At 43.5% G+C, this 20462-nt stretch overlaps 2 protein-coding genes across 3 annotated transcripts in view; one reads left to right on the top strand and one right to left on the bottom strand.

The window, feature by feature from the left end:
• Positions 1-452: 452 nt before the first annotated feature.
• On the bottom strand, positions 453-15058 carry POLR3D (RNA polymerase III subunit D). Its single transcript, XM_085855553.1, has 9 exons — positions 14903-15058; positions 13183-13367; positions 11037-11080; positions 9708-9880; positions 9079-9200; positions 8589-8685; positions 6305-6666; positions 3638-3793; positions 453-636 (listed from the first exon to the last, which is right to left on the bottom strand). Exons 2-9 carry the CDS (start codon positions 13357-13359, stop codon positions 517-519), a joined length of 1251 nt encoding a protein of 416 aa, XP_085711679.1. The 5' UTR covers positions 13360-13367; positions 14903-15058; the 3' UTR covers positions 453-516.
• Positions 15059-15679: 621 nt separating this feature from the next.
• Positions 15680-20462, top strand: part of HNRNPH1 (heterogeneous nuclear ribonucleoprotein H1) — a 42807-nt gene continuing 38024 nt past the window's right edge. For both annotated transcript variants that reach the window (XM_085855552.1, XM_085855550.1), the window contains exon 1: positions 15680-15808. The gene's annotated coding sequence lies outside the window, so the exon portion shown is untranslated. The remainder of the gene's footprint in view (positions 15809-20462) is intronic.

The raw sequence follows: 20462 nt of genomic DNA, 5'->3' as shown, positions 1-20462 counted from the left end.
AATTGAATGTGGAACTTGGTTCCATCCATCCAGTGGGACCAAACTATGCAGAAAGCAGTCTCCTTGGCTATTGGACACAATACTGGACGGGTCACCACTCCGACACAGGATACCAGCAAGCTGGCACTCATTTTGCTGACCTCGGAAGGATGACAGGCTGAGTTAACCCCACCTGGTATTAATTCAACAGCCAAGGGGGATTTGAACTCAGGATCCTAGGATCTCAAGCGAAGTTGGTTCAACAGGCGGGGAAAAAGAGGAACGTATGAGTGGAGGTGAGCAGTGACCCTGGATTTATGCAGTTTCACTAGAAGGGGGTTAATGGTGGACCAAATGTGCTCTGAAGAAACTTGGGGGGGGGTGGGGAAGGGGAGGACAAAGCACAGAAAAAGCAGAGGGTGAATGACCAGAAAGGAGGTGGTCGAGGACAAAGAAACCACTGACCACCAAACTGAGGATAAATCATAATTTATTTCTTGTAAAGTAGATATAATAAAGGAAGAACAAAGGGTCTAATCAATTTGCATCTCCTATAAGGCTGGAGAAGTCAGGGGAGCAGATGACCCGAGGCCCCACTTTTCCCAACACCACGAGTTCTCCACCGCGACCTTCCCTCAGTCGAATGGACACCAGCTCCTGCAACCACACAAAATGATCAGCACCAAAAAACAAAAAAAAACAACCTCGTTCATCCACGATTTGTTGGTACATTTGAAAGTTCCTGTCTCTCATACCTAATCTTTGCACTATGAAAGAAAGCAATCATGCAATACTTTATTGTATCAAATGTGGATTCCTTTTCAGTATTTACAGTTCAAAGTAAAACTGCAATGTAGGGCAGTGATGATCCCCTTAAGTCGGGATACAAACAAAAACCCCCATTTGTAACGTGGAGGTCAAAAACCCGATGAGATCGTCTCCGGGCTCGATGTCAAATAAGGGCTCACAACCCAAGGTTTTCAGTAGCTGTCATGGTCCACAGAATGATTTTATTAACAAGATTCAAAACCTCCCTTGGTGTTTGGCTGTTATGCAGGTGATGCCTTTTGTAATCAATGTGCGAAGATGGGTGGAGCCAAGGTTGAAAATCACCTTGTTGGGCGGAGTTTCATCTGGAGCTCCATCTGTGCCATCGTGATCATATCTGACATCGTGAGATTTTATGAGGAGGTTTCTTTTATGAACCACCTGGGTCCTGTGTGTGGTGAAGATCTTTCTGCTCTATATTCGTTGTCCTTTCTTGTTTTCACCCTCCACAGAACCATAGTCAAGCGCGTAATAACGCATTATCGTCTCTTTTTGATCGTATTCTGGTCGGTGGGAGAGCTCTGCATTTTGACATCAATAACGGTTCTCATGATGTAACGTGCCATTCTTTTGTGACTCAATTGTTCTTTTCTCTGTTCTTGATTCTAATTGCGGCTTGGCAAATATCCCGTGGCTCGCTTGTTTTGTCTTTGCAGTCAACACTGTTGCATTAAAGGAAGCAGTTGCAAGACTCCGTCTCTGTACCTGCACGTGACATTTCTTGGTATAAAGGTTGGCAGACGCTGGTGAAATTCGAGCTATCGCTCGCTCCGAGCTACGCTTTCACAGAAACCGGTACAGTGTTTGACTTTGGTTGGAGAATGATCGACTGACTGGAGGGACCCTCTGCATGAGTATCGATTTACCAGTCAAATGCTGCAGTTAAGAAGGAAAGATCTCCATGTCGGACACCTCACACAATGCGCCGACCCGACTCAATGATGACACCTCACACGCGATGTCAGCCCGACCTGACAATGGCTCAACTTGTGCTGTGTCGGCCCGATCTGACACAGCCCCTCACTCATACAGCCAGACGAACACACCCCAAGTGCAACGGACCTGGTGGGCCATCTGCAGAGAGAAACACGTCCCAGAGCAAAGGTCGTCTACAACAACATACAGACGATGGAAAGAAAACTTGATCACCAATGGAGGAAAATGAAGCAAGCTCTCGATGGTCTTCAAGATGCCATCAACAACAAAAACCTAATATAAATGGACCCTACTGATGCCCATTCAGAGCTCCCAGCATACTCAGACACCTGGACCAAAAACACCTGTATGCTGAAGTGCAAACCAGCAAAGATCAGAAAGATGCCTTTCACACTGTGAAGACTTATCATGGCAACAGTGACTACACCAATGGGGTTATAGCTCAGACGCTGGATAAGATGTTCTACATGGCTCTCGAAACCACATCAATTGCCTTTAAACGATTAGGGCTCTCCACACAGAACTACAAGTCGCCCAGCTTAATCTTTCTGAACCTGGGCCCAGGCTCAAGCCTCTGCCGCTGCCGCTGCTCAGAATGCAGCCTCCGAAGAGATCGTCGCCAAACGTGAGGCTGAGCTGAAAGCAGACCAAGCAAGACCCAAGGCAGACCGGGCAAGAGTCGAGGTCGAGCTGAAAGCGGAACAAGCAAAGGCAGAAGCAGACTTGTGGATACTCTGAGCCTGACAAAGAGCAGCTGTGGAGAAAGCATGCTCGGATGCATTTCTGCAGGCCGAACAAGAAGAAAGGGGGCATGTGCTCTGGACCTCACACCAACAGTCAGCTAACGATCATGTAGCACAGTTTTGCCACATGACCGACACTGCTGTTCATCCTTCACCAACCTGCCAACTCCGAATTTCCGCTCAAACCCTTTGAGCGAGCCAAGGAGCAGCCGACAACAATTCTGACTGATATGAATGGTACAAAGAGTCACCTTCATCTTCTCCCATGATGACACCAGACAAGCCTGAGGCTGAACCAGAGATTTTGCCCGTTGATAAAATAAGAGAGATCACTGACACCAAGCTATCCACCATTAATCCATCATACTCACCAAATTCTTGAGAGAAAAGGCCATACTCCAGAATGACCCCGAGTTATACTCACCGAGCCAACAGAATTCTTGGACGACACAACAAGCCGGGTCATCATCTGTCTGAGTGCATCTCATTCAGCGGGAAACCCATCCGAGGGAGAAGGGACCACCTCAAAACCAAAGTTCTCTGCTTCATGTGTGTCAACAACCACAGATTTAAGGACTGCAACACTGAAGTGCAGTGCATGGCATGCAAAAGCAAAGAGCACACCTCCTTCATGCATGAAATTCCAAGACAATATGGCTGGCAGACTCAGAATGAGAGACATGAGGAAAACTCCAAAACCACAGAGGAGAACACAAAATGCACTCAGGCATTTTGTCATGTCCTTCAGCATGATCTATCACCTAACCCTAACAAATCTATCACCAAGATAGCCCCTTGAACTCCATGTACGGGTAAGCGGTACTTGATGACCAGTCTAACGCCTGTCTGGTACATCCAGAACTATTTGATTCACTATCCTGAACATTCACTATCCTGAACTGCAGGTATCCTGAACAAATCCCAAATCATTGCCATAGCCAGCTCCAGTCCAACACATGGCCTAGTCAGCCGATCTATGAAAAACTTCGGCCAATTTTACAAACTATATGAGCCATGGGTCACAAATAATAGGATATGGCATTTGATGAAGATTATCATTATTACTTCCTATTTTATTTGAAAGGTTAAACTCGAGATCAGCATTGTAAGTTTTATGTTTATCACAACATTCCACACACAAACACAACCACCTGTAGGAAGCTGCAGCCAGTTCCCAGGGTGACATCCAATGACACGTGACCAAGCACAAGCTGCACCCGGCCTGACTTGTGCAGTCGTAATCGTCCAAGGTGTCCTTCTGGCAAAGTCTTGAGTGAGCAGACACTTCCTTGGGAACCATCAGCAGCCTTGAGGATAATTTTGAAAATCACTCTTACAGGTACGTTTTTCCCTCCACATGTAGTAAATGTAGTTCAATGACAAGGGCAAAAATAAAACACCAGTATGTCATACTTTAAACAGGTATCACAGCAACAAGGGGCAATTGCTCAGAACAGAACACCTAAAAAAAACTAGAATGGCACTCGGTAGAGTGCATACCTCCACCAGGTTGAACAGTTTAAGTTTGCATCCCACTGATAGGCCGGATATGCATCGAATCCGAACCAAAATCTAATCAGCTTGGTCTGGTCACCTACCCAACTCGATCACCAAGTTTTGTCATTATTCGTCCACAACTTTTTGAGATGATATGTGCCATACAGTCGTGGCCAAAAATATAGTCACCCTTGCACTTTTTTTCAAACAACTCACAATTTTCTCGAAAAATAAGTTTAAATTAACAAAAGTATTTTGTCTCCACAATTCTTCATTTCACTGTTAATATTACACAACCTTTGTTTTTGATTCAGAACTTGAGATATCCTTTAAAATCAGAAAATAAAAAGAAATGGCATTGACAATATTCTTGATACCCTCGACTTAATATTTGGTGGCACAGCCTTTGGACAAAATAACTGCAGTGAAGCACTTCCTCTCGCCATGAATGAGCCTCCTCTACCTCTCTACTGGTAGTTTGGCCCACTCTTGTTGTGCAAACTGCTCCAGTTCTCCCAGATTTGAAGGGTGCCTTCTCCCAACTGCTGTTTTCAGATCTCCCTCCAGGTGTTCAATGGGATTTAGATCTGGACTCATTGCTGACCACTTCAGAACAGTCCAGTGCTTTGTCTTAAACCATTCCTGCATGCTTTTTGAAGTGTGTTGGGGTCATTGTCCTGCTGCAAGGCCCATGACCTTTGACGGAGACCCAGCTTTCTGACACTAGGTTGAACATTGTGCTCCGAAATGCCTCTTTGGTAATCTGATTTCATGATGTCATGCACACATTAAAAGGCACCCAGTGTCAGAGGCAGCACAGCACCCCCGAAACATCACTGAACCTCCAAAACATGGCAAAGTCCAGTCGGGCGTTCTTACAGTACGTCTCTCTCTCTCTCTCAGCAGTGGGATCTTCCTGGGTCTCCTACCATAGAACCCTCTTTCAATGAGTTGGCGATGGATGGTGCGAGTTGAAACTGTCGTACATTGTGTCTGAAGGTCAGCATGAATATGTTTGGCAGTTGATCGAGTCGTTTTCACTTGCAGCCATGTCCAGGGAGGTTGGCTACAGTGCCAGTGGCCTTAAACTACCTGATAACATTGTGTACGGTGGACACAGGAACATCAAGGTCTCTGGAGATGGAATTGTAGCCTTGAGATTGTCCATGCTTGGCTACAACCTTGTGTCTGACCTCCTCAGACAATTATCTGGTTTTCTTTCTTTTCTCCATACTCATTATGGAACATAGTGACACAAAACAGCAGAATGACTCTTTTTCTCTATTCAAACTGATTGATTGATTTTTTTTTTATATTGCAGGCACCTGCAACTCACCACAGGTGAGTTCAATTCCAAGGTAAAGGAGAATCACCTGCTTGAAATCCAATTATTTCGAACAACTTCTAAAACGTGCCAATAATGATATTGTCCGGCCCATTTTAGGATTTCTGTGTGGAATAAGCTAAGATTTAATAATTTTTTTCAGCTTTCTTTGTTTTGTTCCACTGCAAACCAAAGAAATACATCCATGGATACCAAAATATTTTTTAGTTTCACCAATATTCTGGAAAAAAAAAACATGGTGAGTTATTTGAAAAAAGTGCAAGGGTGCCAATGTTTTTGGCCACGACTAATACTCTGTGTATCGTTTTTGGCCCTTCCTCTCAATTGTGAAGAATCACTTTGAAAATTCTAGTATCCAGATCCTCACCGAAATCAAAACAATTCTTCCTTTTCACACACCCAACCTGTCCACAAAGTTTCGTTCGAATCTGTCCGTAACTTTAAGATATCGTGCTGTATGTAGTTTTGGCCACATCGCTCAACGGTGAGGAATCGCTTAAGAAATCTCGTATCTGGATCTTCACCAAAATTGAATCAATTAGTCTTTGGCACATCCCTAACCTGTCCACCAAGTGTCGTCCGAATCTGTCCATAACTTTTTTGAGATATCCTGCTCACAGACAGTCAGACAGACAGACAAACAAACTAGAATGGCACACGGTAGAGCACATACCTCTGCCAGGCTGAACAGTTTACGTTTTGTCACCCACTGATAGGCCGAATTTGCATCTGAACCTGAACCAAAATCTAATCTGCTTGTTCTCGTCATCTACGCAACTCATCCACCAAGTTTCGTCCGAATCTATCCATATCGTTTCGAGGTATCCTGCTCACAGATAAATAAACACAGACAGACAGACAGACAGACAGACAGACAGACAGACAGACAGACAGACAAACAGGGTGAAAACATTACCTCCGTCCACTTTCAGTGACAAAGGTAATGAATAAATAAACAAACCAGTAGAAACATTACCTGATCGTCTCCGGTGGTGACGCTTCCACCCTGTTCCGTCTTGATTTTGACTTCGGTCTTGACTTTAACATCTTCCTGTTGTGTCAAAACCTGACCTGGAAGGGAATCAGGAAGTTGGAAGAACAAAATTTTCTCCTCCAAATCGTTTTGAGCCTCGTCGCCTTTTACGGGGCCCTGCCACGTTTCCTTTTCTTCCCCCTGCAATCCCAGCCTGGAGAACAATTCAGAGATGGATGTTAAAGTAGTGTGAGATTGCACGTTGACGGGTTGTGGTTGAGGGACAATAGGAGTAGAACGTTTTCTGGGAGGGCTTCCACTTCCCTCGTGCTCTTCACACTTCCAAACTGGCTCTGGCTTTATACCTGTGAATAAGTAAGGGAAAACAGGGTGAGAGGTTGGACAGGAACAAGTGCAACCTTCCCAATCACTATCCATCGTATTTTTGTAAAGAAACACATTCAGAGTTGAGAAATGAACATACATTCCGTGCTAGTTTTACCCGGTCTTTGTTTCCAAAACATCAATGCAAGGGTCACGGTGTAGCCTCTGCGTAGATCACATGCAGTACGAACATACGTGTGTGTATTTTTATATGGAGTAAAAACTAGTAGATAATGGACGAATCATCTCGGTGAACTGAATTTGAACCAGGGATTCCAACATCACAAACTACAAATTGGAACGGGAATGATAAACAAGCAATCATGTCCTTGATGAGAATAAACAAATGTTGTGCGTACAAAGCGTTTGCACGTACACCCCTAGTGACTGCATCGATGGCCGAGACGTATGCATGCTCGCCTCCTCGCTGTCTCGCCTGAGTTTGAATCCCGACCCAGCAATAAACCGTCATCCTGGTGTTCCATGGGCAGGGTGATTCATCAGTGTGTGGTCCCGTCGACCAGTCTCAGTTGATGGATGTTAACTATCCCACGGGATCCTTCACAAAGAGTATGCGAGCTATCACCCTGAACAAATTACAAATCACCGCTTTAACCGGCAGGAGGCACTGCATCAGCAGTACAGTCGTGTCTCTTCAGCAACTGATGCAACTCGCAGCTATGTACACTGCGTCCAAAAGAAGAGGTGACTGCATTTGCAAGCGGATCAAGACAAACGTCTTATCAGTAGTGGATATGTTTTCCAATGGGACATCTTGCATTCCCGTGCCCAATTAGCAAAGAGATGTTTTTGTGTGGGCAGTCATTCAAAAAAAATAATAATAATAAATATTCACAATTGACAAACAGCTGTGGTGAAGGATTCAGACCCAAAAGCAAATTTAAAGGAACAAAGATCTGCAACAAACTTCCCAGTTACAAGGACATACAAGAAACTTTGATGCAGGAGGAGACCATTCGGCCCATCATGCCTATGTTGGTGCAGGAGGAGACCGTTCGGCCCATCGTGCCTATGTTGGTGCAGGAGGAGACCGTTCGGCCCATCGTGCCTATGTTGGTGCAGGAGACCATTCGGCCCATCGTGCCTATGTCGGTGCAGGAGGAGAACATTCGGCCCATCGTGCCTATGTTGGTACAGGAGGAGACCATTCGGCCCATCGTGCCCATGTTGGTGCAGGAGGAGACCATTCGGCCCATCGTGCCTATGTTGGTGCAGGAGGAGACCATTCGGCCCATCGTGCCTATGTTGGTGCAGGAGGAGACCATTTGGCCCATCGTGCCTATGTCGGTGCAGGAGGAGACCATTCGGCCCATCGTGCCTATGTTGGTGCAGGAGGAGACCATTCGGCCCGTCGTGCCGATGCTATACCATCACCCATCCACACACAAGCTAGTTCCAAGTCCTACCAATATCCCTATACCCCCTCTATCTCCAATGCATAGGGGTACCTATCTAATTCCAATTTAAACCTATCTGCCCCCTATACTGCCATTACCTTTCCAAGCAGACCATTCCATGCATCAACGACTCTGACTGAAAGACTCTGTTCTTACTCTAATCTTCTTTACTTTCAGGCTGTGGCTCCTGGTCCGAACACTTCTTCACTTTTCTCTTTACTTCTCCCAAATCTCAATCACACACACACACGTACCCAGTCGGTGAAAAGTGCAGACATTCGGTGAGCACCTCACATACAATCCTCAATACGAACTCCAACTCACCGCAATTACTCCATCAACTCGATCGTTTAACATACAAATGTACACTCCTTGATCAAGCCAATAACTTCACCACTCCACTAAAAACTCACAATCACTACCAAATGTTATCCCCTAAACAACTCAATTGCAGAAATTACTGAAAATTTCAAAAAAAAGTGTACCTGAAGAACTAGTTTCCAATAATATCTTGCTTCCCGATTGGTCGAGAGGCAGGGTTATAGGAAGCAAGCAGGGATCATTGCTGAGGTCGGAGACAAACTGTGAAGATAAACAAGAGCACAATTGCAAAGGCGACAAAAAAAAAGAACATTCAAAACATCATTTTGGTCTATGCTGTTCAGTCACACGAGTCGAAACACCAAAAGGGATCTGAAGCTTCATTCTCTGGCGCGTTTCTACTTCGTCTGACACATTAAGTATTTGAACGTTATTCCGGGATCAAAGCACAGAAGTTAGCGAGAGCAGCCCCATTCACGTGACGACATCTTCTGAGCATAACTGAGCAAAAGAAAGAAAAGGGCTAACAAGATTGCAAAATAAAACAAAGATCTTCTCGTGCCTTCTAACCTACCCCAAGCCAAACAGCCACTGCAGCTCTTCCCCAACCAGAACTCCGATCAATAGGATTAACCGTTTCCACTTCAATCTCACATCGTCTCTGCACAGCTGTTGTAGCAATCCTTCTGTCTCTTCCACGGTTTCTCTCTTCTCCTTCTTTATATTGATGATTGGGGTTAATGATGGGTCAACACCAGCGTGAGATGATTCTCTAGCTGTGGAAAATGTGTTGGTGTGGGGGAGGGGGGGGCAGGTGGGAGTAGGACGGGGAGTGGGAGAGGGAACTTATGAAGGAGAGAAGAGAACTTAAAGTTCCTTATAGCAGCACATATACTTCCACCCCCCCCCAAATTTTCTCTTTTTGTCTTTATTTTTAATCTTTAAATTAATTTATTTTGTCTTCCAAACTCATTGTTAGGAAGTCCACCACTATTGATATCCACCACATTGATTTTTGCTCATTGTCCACCACTATAGGCTCATAGCTTTTTGAAATTTCTCATGCTTGCTTTCTCACACAAAATGTGTACACCATTAACAAAGTGCAGGTTCCAATGCACAATCTACAACATAAGAGGTTGCAGCAACTTGCTGAACGATCACGAACTACTATATTTAGCCTTCCCTCTCCCACCATCATTCAACATGAAATCGCATCCACTTGATTTCAAATTACGACACTTCCTGCCTCAAGCTATTCCAGGAAACCTCCAGAGCCTCACCTGCACCACCTCTGTTACGGGGATTCGATGCTCCAGGTCCTTGTTCAAAGATGGAATGCGATTGGATGACTTCAGGTCCTCCACCCCTCCCTCCTCGCCCACCACGATCTCCTCTCCGCCCACCCCTCTCTCTTGACTGTTCTCGTTTGGGTGAGACAAACTCTCCTTTGTTTCTGCATTGAGGAGGCGGCATGAATTGAAAGCAGAACAAGATATGGTAAAAGGCAAAAATAAAATAAAACCAATGTCACCCGCAGGGTGACCCGTATCTTGCCAAAAGGTGACCACGTATGACTTCTTTAAGGTCACACTGAGGTGAACAGAGCTGCTATCCACCAGGAGCGACTCCTTGAGGAATATCTGCCTACGAGAGATTCCGATGAGAATCGTTCTACAGATTAACCATGAAAAATATGCTTTTGCCTCATAACGTCACCAAATGACGTCATAATGTCTCAAGCTTGACATATCTAGAAAGCACTCATCGAGGTGTTCAATTTGAGGTACTACACGATATGGTTCCTAAAACTTGAAAATTTGACCTTGGGGTCAAATATGTTTGACCTGAGGCGCTAACCATGAAGGTCAAGGCCAATCACCACCAAAAATTAATCAGCTGAGCGCCAGCCCATGAACTATATTCCCATGAAGTTTGAAGGCGATCCGATCAAAATTACTCAAAAAATAAGGGTTTCGTCGACTCCCCTGATTTGCGACAGTGACCTTGACCTTTGACCTTGACCTTCAAATTTTATGCACTGAAAGTGACCTCTATAGGCCTCTGATATGCGAAGTTACAAAAATTTCCAATGATAACTGTGCTCTGCAGAGTGATTTATACGTGATTACAGACCAAAAAAAAAACAAAAAAAAAAAAACATATGAAGGTAAAGGCCAATCGCCACCAAAAATTAATCAGCTGAGCGCCAGACCATGAACTATATTCCCATGAAGTTTGAAGACGATCCGATCAAAATTACTCAAAAAATAAGGGTTTCGTCGACTCCCCTGATTTGCACCCAAGTGACCTTGACCTTTGACCTTCAAAATTTTGTGCACTGAAAGGGACCTCTATAGGCCTCTGATATGCGAAGTTACAAAAATTTCCGATGATAACTGTGCTCTGCAGAATTTTTTATACGTGATTACAGACAAAAAAAACAAAAAAACAAACAAAAAAAAAAACATACAAGCTGACTAACATATCTTACAAAACTTCGTTTTGGTAAGATAATAAAATAAAGCATTATAAAGAGTCAGAGAAAGAAAAATGGTTCAAACTGCATCTGGTTCAATCCCCTTTGCCAGTAACTGTAAATACAAACTCACTCTTGCTTTATCTTGCGAACGGGGATATTTGGACAAAACGTTTTCTACGAGGAGGAGGAAAAGGCAAAAAGAGGTGAAAAGGTTTCAATAAAGCCTGATAGCATAAACAAGGTGATGTCGTACAATAAACATCAAATGATTAATATATCAGCAGAAATCTGAACGCTCCAAGATGAGTAAAATTACCATGTGAACCTCAAGGAACCCAGGTTGAAATCCCAGGTACCATAAGTGTTTGTCCATTCTTTATTAATGTCAGTGCAATATATTTAAAGTACATCGATGTCTCCTCGCAATTGTCTTCCATGTAACTTTTGTCCAAGTAACACTTCAAGCTTCTTTGGTTTAAAAAAATTAATTTAAATAGCGATGGAAATGGAGAATCAATTGATACTTTTATCAAATAGTTTTCTTTTCTTTAGAGGAGTGAAGCTCGTGGAAGAACAAGGTAGAACACAATGGGATGAACATCACGGATATTAATGAACAGGAAAGGATGAGAGAGAGGGAGGAGGGAGGTTAGGGGAACACTGAAAAAAACCCCAAAAAACAAGCAAGTAAGATGGTGCGTTAGCAAAGGTTAGTTAGTGTAATAAAGATCATGGGAGACAATTGGGGATGACAAGACATGGCAGTGCAATACACTACTGAAGCCCTGGATGGAAGAGCGAGATAAAACGGCCTGTGGAAGGTGGTTCCATAGACTGGTTTCACACGTTGAGGTGTGGAGTCAGCCTGGATTTTGGAAGTTTAACCAAGAGGGGGTTACGAGAACGCATGAATCCTGGAGTAGGAAGGGAGTGTCAGAGGACTGAGAGAGCAGAAGGATCAATATCGGAGAATAGACGTAGAAAGCAGAGAGACCACCGACCTGCCTGTGACGTGAGAGTAACAAACCATGTCCTTCGGCCAAAACGGGAGATGCAAATAATTTTTAGAGCTTTATATTCCATGGAACGAGAGACATATGCGATGCTTAAGCACCAGCCCATAGTGCAGAGAAACTGCTACAAAACAGCAATATGAATAGATATGTAGATAAGAGGGGCCCTTACATCATATTACAGGTAGTTATGGAAAAGCAATCGAGGGAGTCATTAGTCAATGCTCTATTATTGGTGGTTGATGCATCTCTTTTAAACACCTCTTTATCTATGATGCAATGTGCAACTAACGAATTACTGCAACTTTTTTAACAGCCCCAATTATCACTTTGTGGGGTCAGCAGGGGAATAATTTTGACCCAAGTGTTCCACAAACCAGCTGTCCAGGCCTGACTGAAGGTGGTGGTAATTTGTTCAGGGCACTGGTGATAACTCACCTACTCTGTGCAAATGACGCTGTCGGATATTTCACCTCCACCAGCTCAATGCCCTTCTGATGGACGGTGCACACATTGATGCATCGCCCATGCAAAACACCAGAAACCAGAGAGAACACCTTACCCACATATTCTTGAGAAAAGAGACATGGGAAGGGTCTTTTCGATTCTTGCTTTGCCTTTGCAAGCATGGTTTATGCAGCATTTCCTCAGAGCTGCTATTTTGGCTGAATCTCAATCGCTGAGAGCGAGAGTGGCAAATTTGATTTGTCGAGATGGTGTAAAATGACAAAATTTTGTCCAAGTACTGCTAAACTGGAGGTTTTTTGAAGTGCCATCAAGACGATTTGTGTTGTACAAGGTTTAATTATATGATTCAATTGAAATAAAATAAAAGTTTTAAATGCTGTAGACCCATTGCAAGGCAATCAGAAGTTTACTGCCATTGTTGCAGCGTCTTTTACACATCACATTAGTTCTTCGTTCCTGTTATTTGTGCCATTTATGACAACACTAAATACAGTAAGTTTCCTGTTTGGAATGAGTTTCAATTTTGTTTGACTGTTACATAGGCAGAGCAAAAAGATCAACGTTACTGCTCTCTGCGCATGCACACTCGAGATGAGATTCCATAAAATTTACCAAATTCACAGCCAAAATACTGCTAAACTGCAGGTTTGTGTTCCGATTCACGTTCAAAATATAACATTCAACTGAAATCAAGTTGTTCCTTGATCGTAAACTGACGTCTTTAGACAGACCAACAAAGTGAACCAATTGTTTAACCCCATTTTCGATACACGCCTGTGGTAAGACTTTCAGCACCTTTTTAACTCCACCAAGGGTAAGATCACGTGACCGAATGGATGGCAAGCGGCCGATTCCAGCCCTTGCGGTTCCAGATACTTGGGGCACACGCCCTGGAAGCAAAGTTGTTACCAAGCCCTGCCGTTGTCCTTGGTCCTCCATCTTGTCACTCTGATTATTCCCTCGTACAGCCATTAAACACACTGGGTGTACAGAGAAGGAGGGGATACAGAAAGAGGGCAATTAATATGGATAATAATAGTAGTCCATTGAAATTACCTTTGCCAGTTTTCGTTACTCCGGCACAACCCTCATGAGTTGAGAAGCTGTATGACGTAAGCTTGGGCTTGTGGAGACAGCAGTTTGTATAATGTGCACACAATCGTTTTCCCTAATGACAATACCAAAGGAAATCATCAAAACTAGTGAGTTCATATTACACGCTACCCCGCGCAGTATTCAAGTATTGCGATACCCCCACCTTAAATATTGCGGGTTTTGACCAATCGTGGGAAACCTCTTCTGTTCCGATTTAGTCATTGCTGGGTTTAATTTTGACCAATCTTGGGAAACGTCTTCTGGACCGATTTCGTGATTGCTGGGTTTAATTTTGACCAATCACAGTTTTTGAGCTGAGATGTAATGGTTTTCTCGCACCATGAGCCTTTTGTTGTTTCTCGTGCACCTTTAATAATGACGCTGAAGCGTAAAACGATGGACAAAATAAGTGATTACTGTTAAGTTTAGACTTTACACATATAATTGTAAATTAGTGGGGCTGCTGTGGTGCAGGTGGTAACTAAGACATGCACCGCATACAGTTCTGTGTTGTACCTATCTCTGCGTCAACGCTATATTTGGTGTAATCTTCCATGTAATCATAATAAATTCCTTTGTTTTTGGTTATTATTGCCCTTAATGATTCTTAAACTTGGCTCCAAAGAGGAAAACTGTTGCTAGGAGTGAACCAGGTGCAAAAAAGGTCAAGGGAAGTGATGTCTGAATCAGAAAGTGGAGGTTTTGGATAAACTTGGTCGAGGCAAGTGCGTTATTTATCCGCTGGTGTCCAAAGCTGCAGAACGATTTACAAGAGACAAACATCGACAGTTTTAACAAAAGGAGGGAATGAAGGTGGGGGCTTTAGAGCTCGCAGGATGGGCTGGAGGTATGCACACTCGCCTCCAACAATCTAGCCTGGGTTTGAATCCTGACCCAGGCATGAACTGCCATTCAGGCATGTGTTTTATCAATGTGCATACCGTCCCTCGAATGAACAATGAATTTGGCATTCCACATACTGGCATTAGTTGGTGGATGTTTAAGACCCCACGGTGCCCTCCATGAAGAGTATGCGAGCTATCGGCAGCACCATGGACAAATTACAAATTCCTGCCCCAACTACTGACCTACATTGAATCGGATATAAGGTTCACTTAAGTGACCCAGCACTATTGGCGGCAGAGGTTTTGCACTCCACCGAGTGCTCCCCCTCGAGTTTCCTCTAGTTTCTGTACCATCTTCAGATATACTGAAAGAAAGCCTTGTTATTATGTTTAATATTCTTAGCCATGTCCTTCTCATCCTCTCTTTTGGCTTGCCGAGTTATTGTCTTCACTTGCCTCCGTTTACTCTGATAATAATATAAATCGAACTCCAGTCCTGTTATTTTAAACCCAATAAATACCTTCTACTTCTCCTTAACGGAGGAAGGAACTCGGAAAAAATAAAACAACAGTACCTTGTCTCTTCAAACGGAGCGCAGACTAAACGGGTCCAGGCCTCGTCAATCTACCTCAGACCAAGCGAGGAACAACCGGAAGTTCCAGTCACGCTCTCCCCAGAGAGCAGCGGTTTGGAGGGCCCGGAACCCTGCATATCGGGCCCGAGATTTATCAGGGTCACGTGTGTTTTACGCGTACTTATACCGTTTATATTAAATCTTTTCGCACGGCTTCACCGAGTTGCATATTGTGTGCGAACATTGAGATATTTTAATATATATATATATATATATATATATATATATATATATATATATATATATATATATATATATATATATATGGACAAACTGAACACTGTGTTGTCGAATGTTATTTAATTCAAGGCTCTACTCGAGTTTCTGCACACACACACACACACACACACACACACACACACACACACACACACACACACACACACACACACACACACACACACACACACACACACACACACACACACACACACACACACACACACACACACACACACACACACACACACACACACACACACACACACACACACACACGCCTGAACCATGAGAGACAGTACCCGTTACCATGTCCATGAACATTTCGTGCTTTCTTCTGCCTTTAAAAAAAATGAACTCAATCTTTTGACTTTGAATTTTTGTTTTTATTTTTTTTAACAACCTGGACTCTTTCTTTTTAGATTTTTTTTTCCTGATTATATTTGTAGTTTGACCCGGATTTTTTGTTTTTTAACCGAAAAATAAAAACAACAACAACAACAATCAGACTAACCGTTTTCGAGCGCCGCTCCGTAATCTCGCGAGATAACGTTCAAATATCGCGAGCGCCGCATCTCGCCCCCGTCTCGTCCATCGTGTGGTATCGTGGTTCGTCGAGTCGCTGAGGTAAAATATTGATATATTCAACAGTCGGTGTATATTGCCGTCCGTGGCGTGTTACAGTGATAATGTCGGTAATTGCAGGCATCAACATGATGGAGTGCAGTTTTCCCCTTTTGTGTTTATTCTGTGTGACGGAGAAAACATAGAAGTGTGTGGGGTATAAAATGGCGTCCCTTGCGCAGTTTCCCGCTCACGTTTCCTCTCAGGTATAAATTCTTGTTTGAGGGAAATTTGTGAATAAATGTTTCGTGTTTTATATATTTTTTTTGTAACTGGTAGTGATGATAAAGATTACCATTTGTTGTTTTGGTAAAATCGGAACCTTTTGTTCTCTCGACGGTTTCACACGGTGAGCGAGCAGTCTCTCACAATGGCGGCTCTTCGTGTTTTAATTAAAAAAAAATTTTATTTTTTATTTTTTACTTCATCACACACAGGATATTTGACCAGCGACGTTTAATCCTTCGTATTTCTGAAAAACAGTTTTCACGGTCCCATTAAATTTGCCTCGTAAATATCGACAGAAGGCTCCAAGTGGTCGCGGTTTTACCTCAGTTCGTCCCTTTACCTCGGTGTGCCTCACGAAACATTCCTCACCGAGTTTCACAAGAATCTCACTCATCACGTTCACCTCCTGGATTATTTTATTATTATTTTTCTCCACTTCCCTCGAAGACGCCATTTTGGATCGCTCGCACGTGCACGAGCAGCGAACATGGAATAGTGCATCTCGTCTTGTTTCGAGTCACAAAACATTATCTCGTTTCATGATACACACTGAGAGAAAATGGATAAATATAAAAACCGACTGGATGATTGAGTCGATTCGGTTTGCGTTTTGGTGAGAGGGCATTTTGCTCGAGGTGATTCATCCCATGGATGGACGTGAAGCTGGGGGTGTCTCCACGATAAGGAGGTGAGTTATCGCCGGCACCCTCAACGAATTACTGGAGTATTATTAGTACTGAATTACTCAACGAATTACTGTCTTGACTACCACCGTGAAGGCAACGGCAAACAAGCCAGTGCAGTCATTGCTGTGAGGCTGTTTGAGCAGCACTGGCTCCACCTTCGGGTTGACTCCCTGAATTAGATCTAGATAAGTGTTGGAGGTTGCTCGAAGGTATATATTTATTTATTTAATTTATCTATACTGGTACATGCCCATACGTGCAAAAAAAAAACAAAAAAAAAAAACCCACGTGCCAGAAACTACCACACAGGCCGTTCCTTCGCTCTCGCGTGCCCATACGTGCAAAAAAAAACCCCTCGTGCCAGAAACTACCACACAGGCCGTTCCTTCACTCTCGCATGCCCATACGTGCAAAAAAAAACTTGCAAACCGCATGCCAGAAACAACAACCACACAGGCCGTTCCTTCACTCTTGCGTGTCCATGCGTGTAAAAAAGCCCAAAAAAACAACCCACGTGCCAGAAACAACAACCACACAGGCCATTCCTTCGCTCTCGCGTGCCCGTACATGCAAAAAAAAAAATTTCAAACCTCGTGCCAGAAACAACCACACAGGCCATTCCTTCGCTCTCGCGTGGCCGTACGTGCAAAAAAAAATTAAAAAAAACCCTTTCAGCCCACGTGCCAGAAGCAACAAACACACAGGCCGTTCCTTCGCTCTCATAAACGACTGGATTGAGGCATTGTGTTTATAAATGCGCATAAGAAATCGAGAAATTATTAGAATACAGTAAGTCATCACTATCCAGAAGTAGTGCGTGCCCGTACGGAATGTTGACATGCATTCCACGAATTATCGCTTTCATTGAAGTAACAACTGCTGTGATACTTACACACACACACACACACACACACACACACACACACACACACACACACACACACACACACACACACACACACACACACACACACACACACACACACACACACACACACACACACACACACACACACACACACACACACACACACACACACACACACACACACACACATACACACATACACACATACACACATACACACATACACACATACACACATACACACATACACACATACACACATACACACATACACACATACACACATACACACATACACACATACACACACACACACATACACACATACACACACTTAATTAAAATCAAGTTTACCTCCCTGTCTTTGCTTGCCATGACTTTTGCTGCCATTGACCATTGCCACTCCTACGCCACGGTAACTAAGGTGCCCTTTCCCCATCGGCCACGCCTACGCAGCAACGTGTCCTGTCATTGGTTTGGTAAATGAATGGCCGCAGCAACGTTTCCTGACATTGGTAACTCAGGCGCCCTTTCCCCATCGGCCACGCCTACGCAGCAACGTGTCCTGTCATTGGTTTGGTAAATAAATGGCCATAACTTGGGCACCACTTGTTCGATTAATATCAAACCTTGAAAAGGCACATACTCAGGTCCCCAGCAATATAGCTGGCAAGTTTCAATTAGATTGGACCATTGGTTGTCGAGAAACAGCGGTCACAGACACACACACATTGCTGGAATTATAGATGGATATATACACATCGATGCATCCATCGGCCATGCGGAGGGAGAACAATGACGAGGATGCAATCTATCCTTTTATTGATTTTTGAGGAGCCACTGTATTATTATAGGTTTCATTATTTTGAATTAAAGATGCTAAAACTGCCATTTAACGGGTTTTTAGGTCATCTCTACCGAGATGACCTAATAAAGCCGGACCAAATGTCCGTCCGTCAATTTTTTCTTTCTGATCTTGATGAAATTTAGTATGCGAGTAGAGGTCGATGAGTGTTGCACAACGATATAACTTTTGTCCGGGTTAAAGGTCAAGGTCACGAGGTCACGTAAGTTATAAAAATCGCCATTTTTAAAACCTATCTCGTCTGCCATTCTACAAGATATTCGGCAACTTTATTGATTATGATAGTAAAAAATATTATCTTGTATCTAACCGGGCAGATTTTTGAATTTCCGTCCCGTTTGGCCGCCACGTAACCTGGAAGATGGTCAAAAACACCTGATACAAAGAAAACTTTTTACTTCCGATCTTGATGAAATTTGGTATGTGGGTGGAGGTCGATGAGTGATACCCAACGACATATTTTTTCCCGGATTCGAGGTCAAGGTCACGAGGTCACGAAAGTTGTGAAAGTCGCCATTTTCAAAACCTGTCTCGTCTGTCATTTTAGGAGATATCTGGCAACTGTTCATCGATTATGATAGTAAAAGCATTATAGAGATGATCGTCACCCCCACACGGGGGGTAATTTTTATTTAAAATTTATTTTGCATCGTCTTATGGGGGCTCTTTTAACGAGCGTGCACGTCATCTCCAATGCAGGACGTCACATTTCTGGGAGATCGCCCTTGGTTCACCTACACTTGGAGCCTCGGAAAATAAATGATGCCAAGTGGCCTGGGTGATAAGAATGGAATAAATTGACATGAATAATTGGGCCCTTCGTTGGTATGCGATATTTGCATGTGCATACCTTCAAGGGTACAATGTTGTCAAGTGCACGGACTGGTATTGCCACAGAAGATATGGGGCCGAAGCATGTGCACGCACTCTTTCGTTTCGTGGTTCATTTTCACGATGAAGTGCCAAGGTGGATGTGGGTAAAACGAGCAGGGTTTTTAGCTTGTATTCATAGTGGGATAAATTATAAATCAAAGGAGGTAGTTTGAACACGAATAGGAATTTATTGACATTATCTGGAATACAGTAGTGTGCAATTTTGGCCACCACGTTTGAGGAAGGACATAGCTGTCCATGGAGAGGATGTAGCGTCAAGCTACTAGATTGATGCCGGGCCTTGTAGACGCGACTTTCTACATTAGGAGGGAGTTATAAGATGTGACTGAGATGTTTAAGACAAGGGTTTGGACAAAATCAGTACACAAGAGTTCTTCAGCAGAATATCAGAAGACAGTGACAGGATCAGGGACAAAGCCTTCGAGTAAAGAAGAGGAAGGTTAAGATGGTAGCAAGTTAAGGGTCTTTCACTCAGAGAGTAGTTGATGCTTGGAATGGTTTTCCTGGAAAGATCGTGGAGGCAGTGACAGTAGATAGGTGCTGAAAAGCATTAGAGATATGGGGGTACGGGGATATTGGCAGGACTGTTAGGTGGTTCGAGTATGGACGGGTCATTGTGTATGTCTGTGCTGAGGGTAAATGGCCTTGAGCATGTCGTCAAGGGATAGTGTGTGGTTGGTGTTATATATTATTCATCCAATGCCTCAAAAAAAAGTTTTTTGTTTTTTTTTCTAACACTTGTGACATCAATGACACTTCTAACACTACCCCTCATTCTCCAAACGAAATTGTTTTGATGGATTCATTCAATTTGGTGTGAGGCAGGCATGATGGGCTGAATGACGTCTCCTGCATCTCATTTCCCTCATTCCTTGTTAAATAGGGTGCCTCTCCCATTTTTGTCACCATTACAAGGAGGGCAATTTCTGAAATTACCTCAAGTATTGTTATTATTACCCTCGCTGAAGTATTGCATTTGGGTCTGTCTTTGTTTGTTTGTTTGTCCGTCCACAGAGAACTTTCATGTTTTTCTCTGCAACCGCTTGTCGGATTGAGACGAAGTTTTCACCATTCGTGCGACGACTCATGTGGAATGTTTTAACGATAATGATGACG

The sequence above is a fragment of the Eptatretus burgeri genome, chromosome 14, assembly GCF_056783735.1.
Source record: "Eptatretus burgeri isolate ZD-2024b chromosome 14, Ebu_testis_v1, whole genome shotgun sequence".
In the NCBI taxonomy this organism is placed as follows: domain Eukaryota; kingdom Metazoa; phylum Chordata; class Myxini; order Myxiniformes; family Myxinidae; genus Eptatretus; species Eptatretus burgeri.
This window is presented reverse-complemented; position numbering and strand designations above follow the sequence as displayed.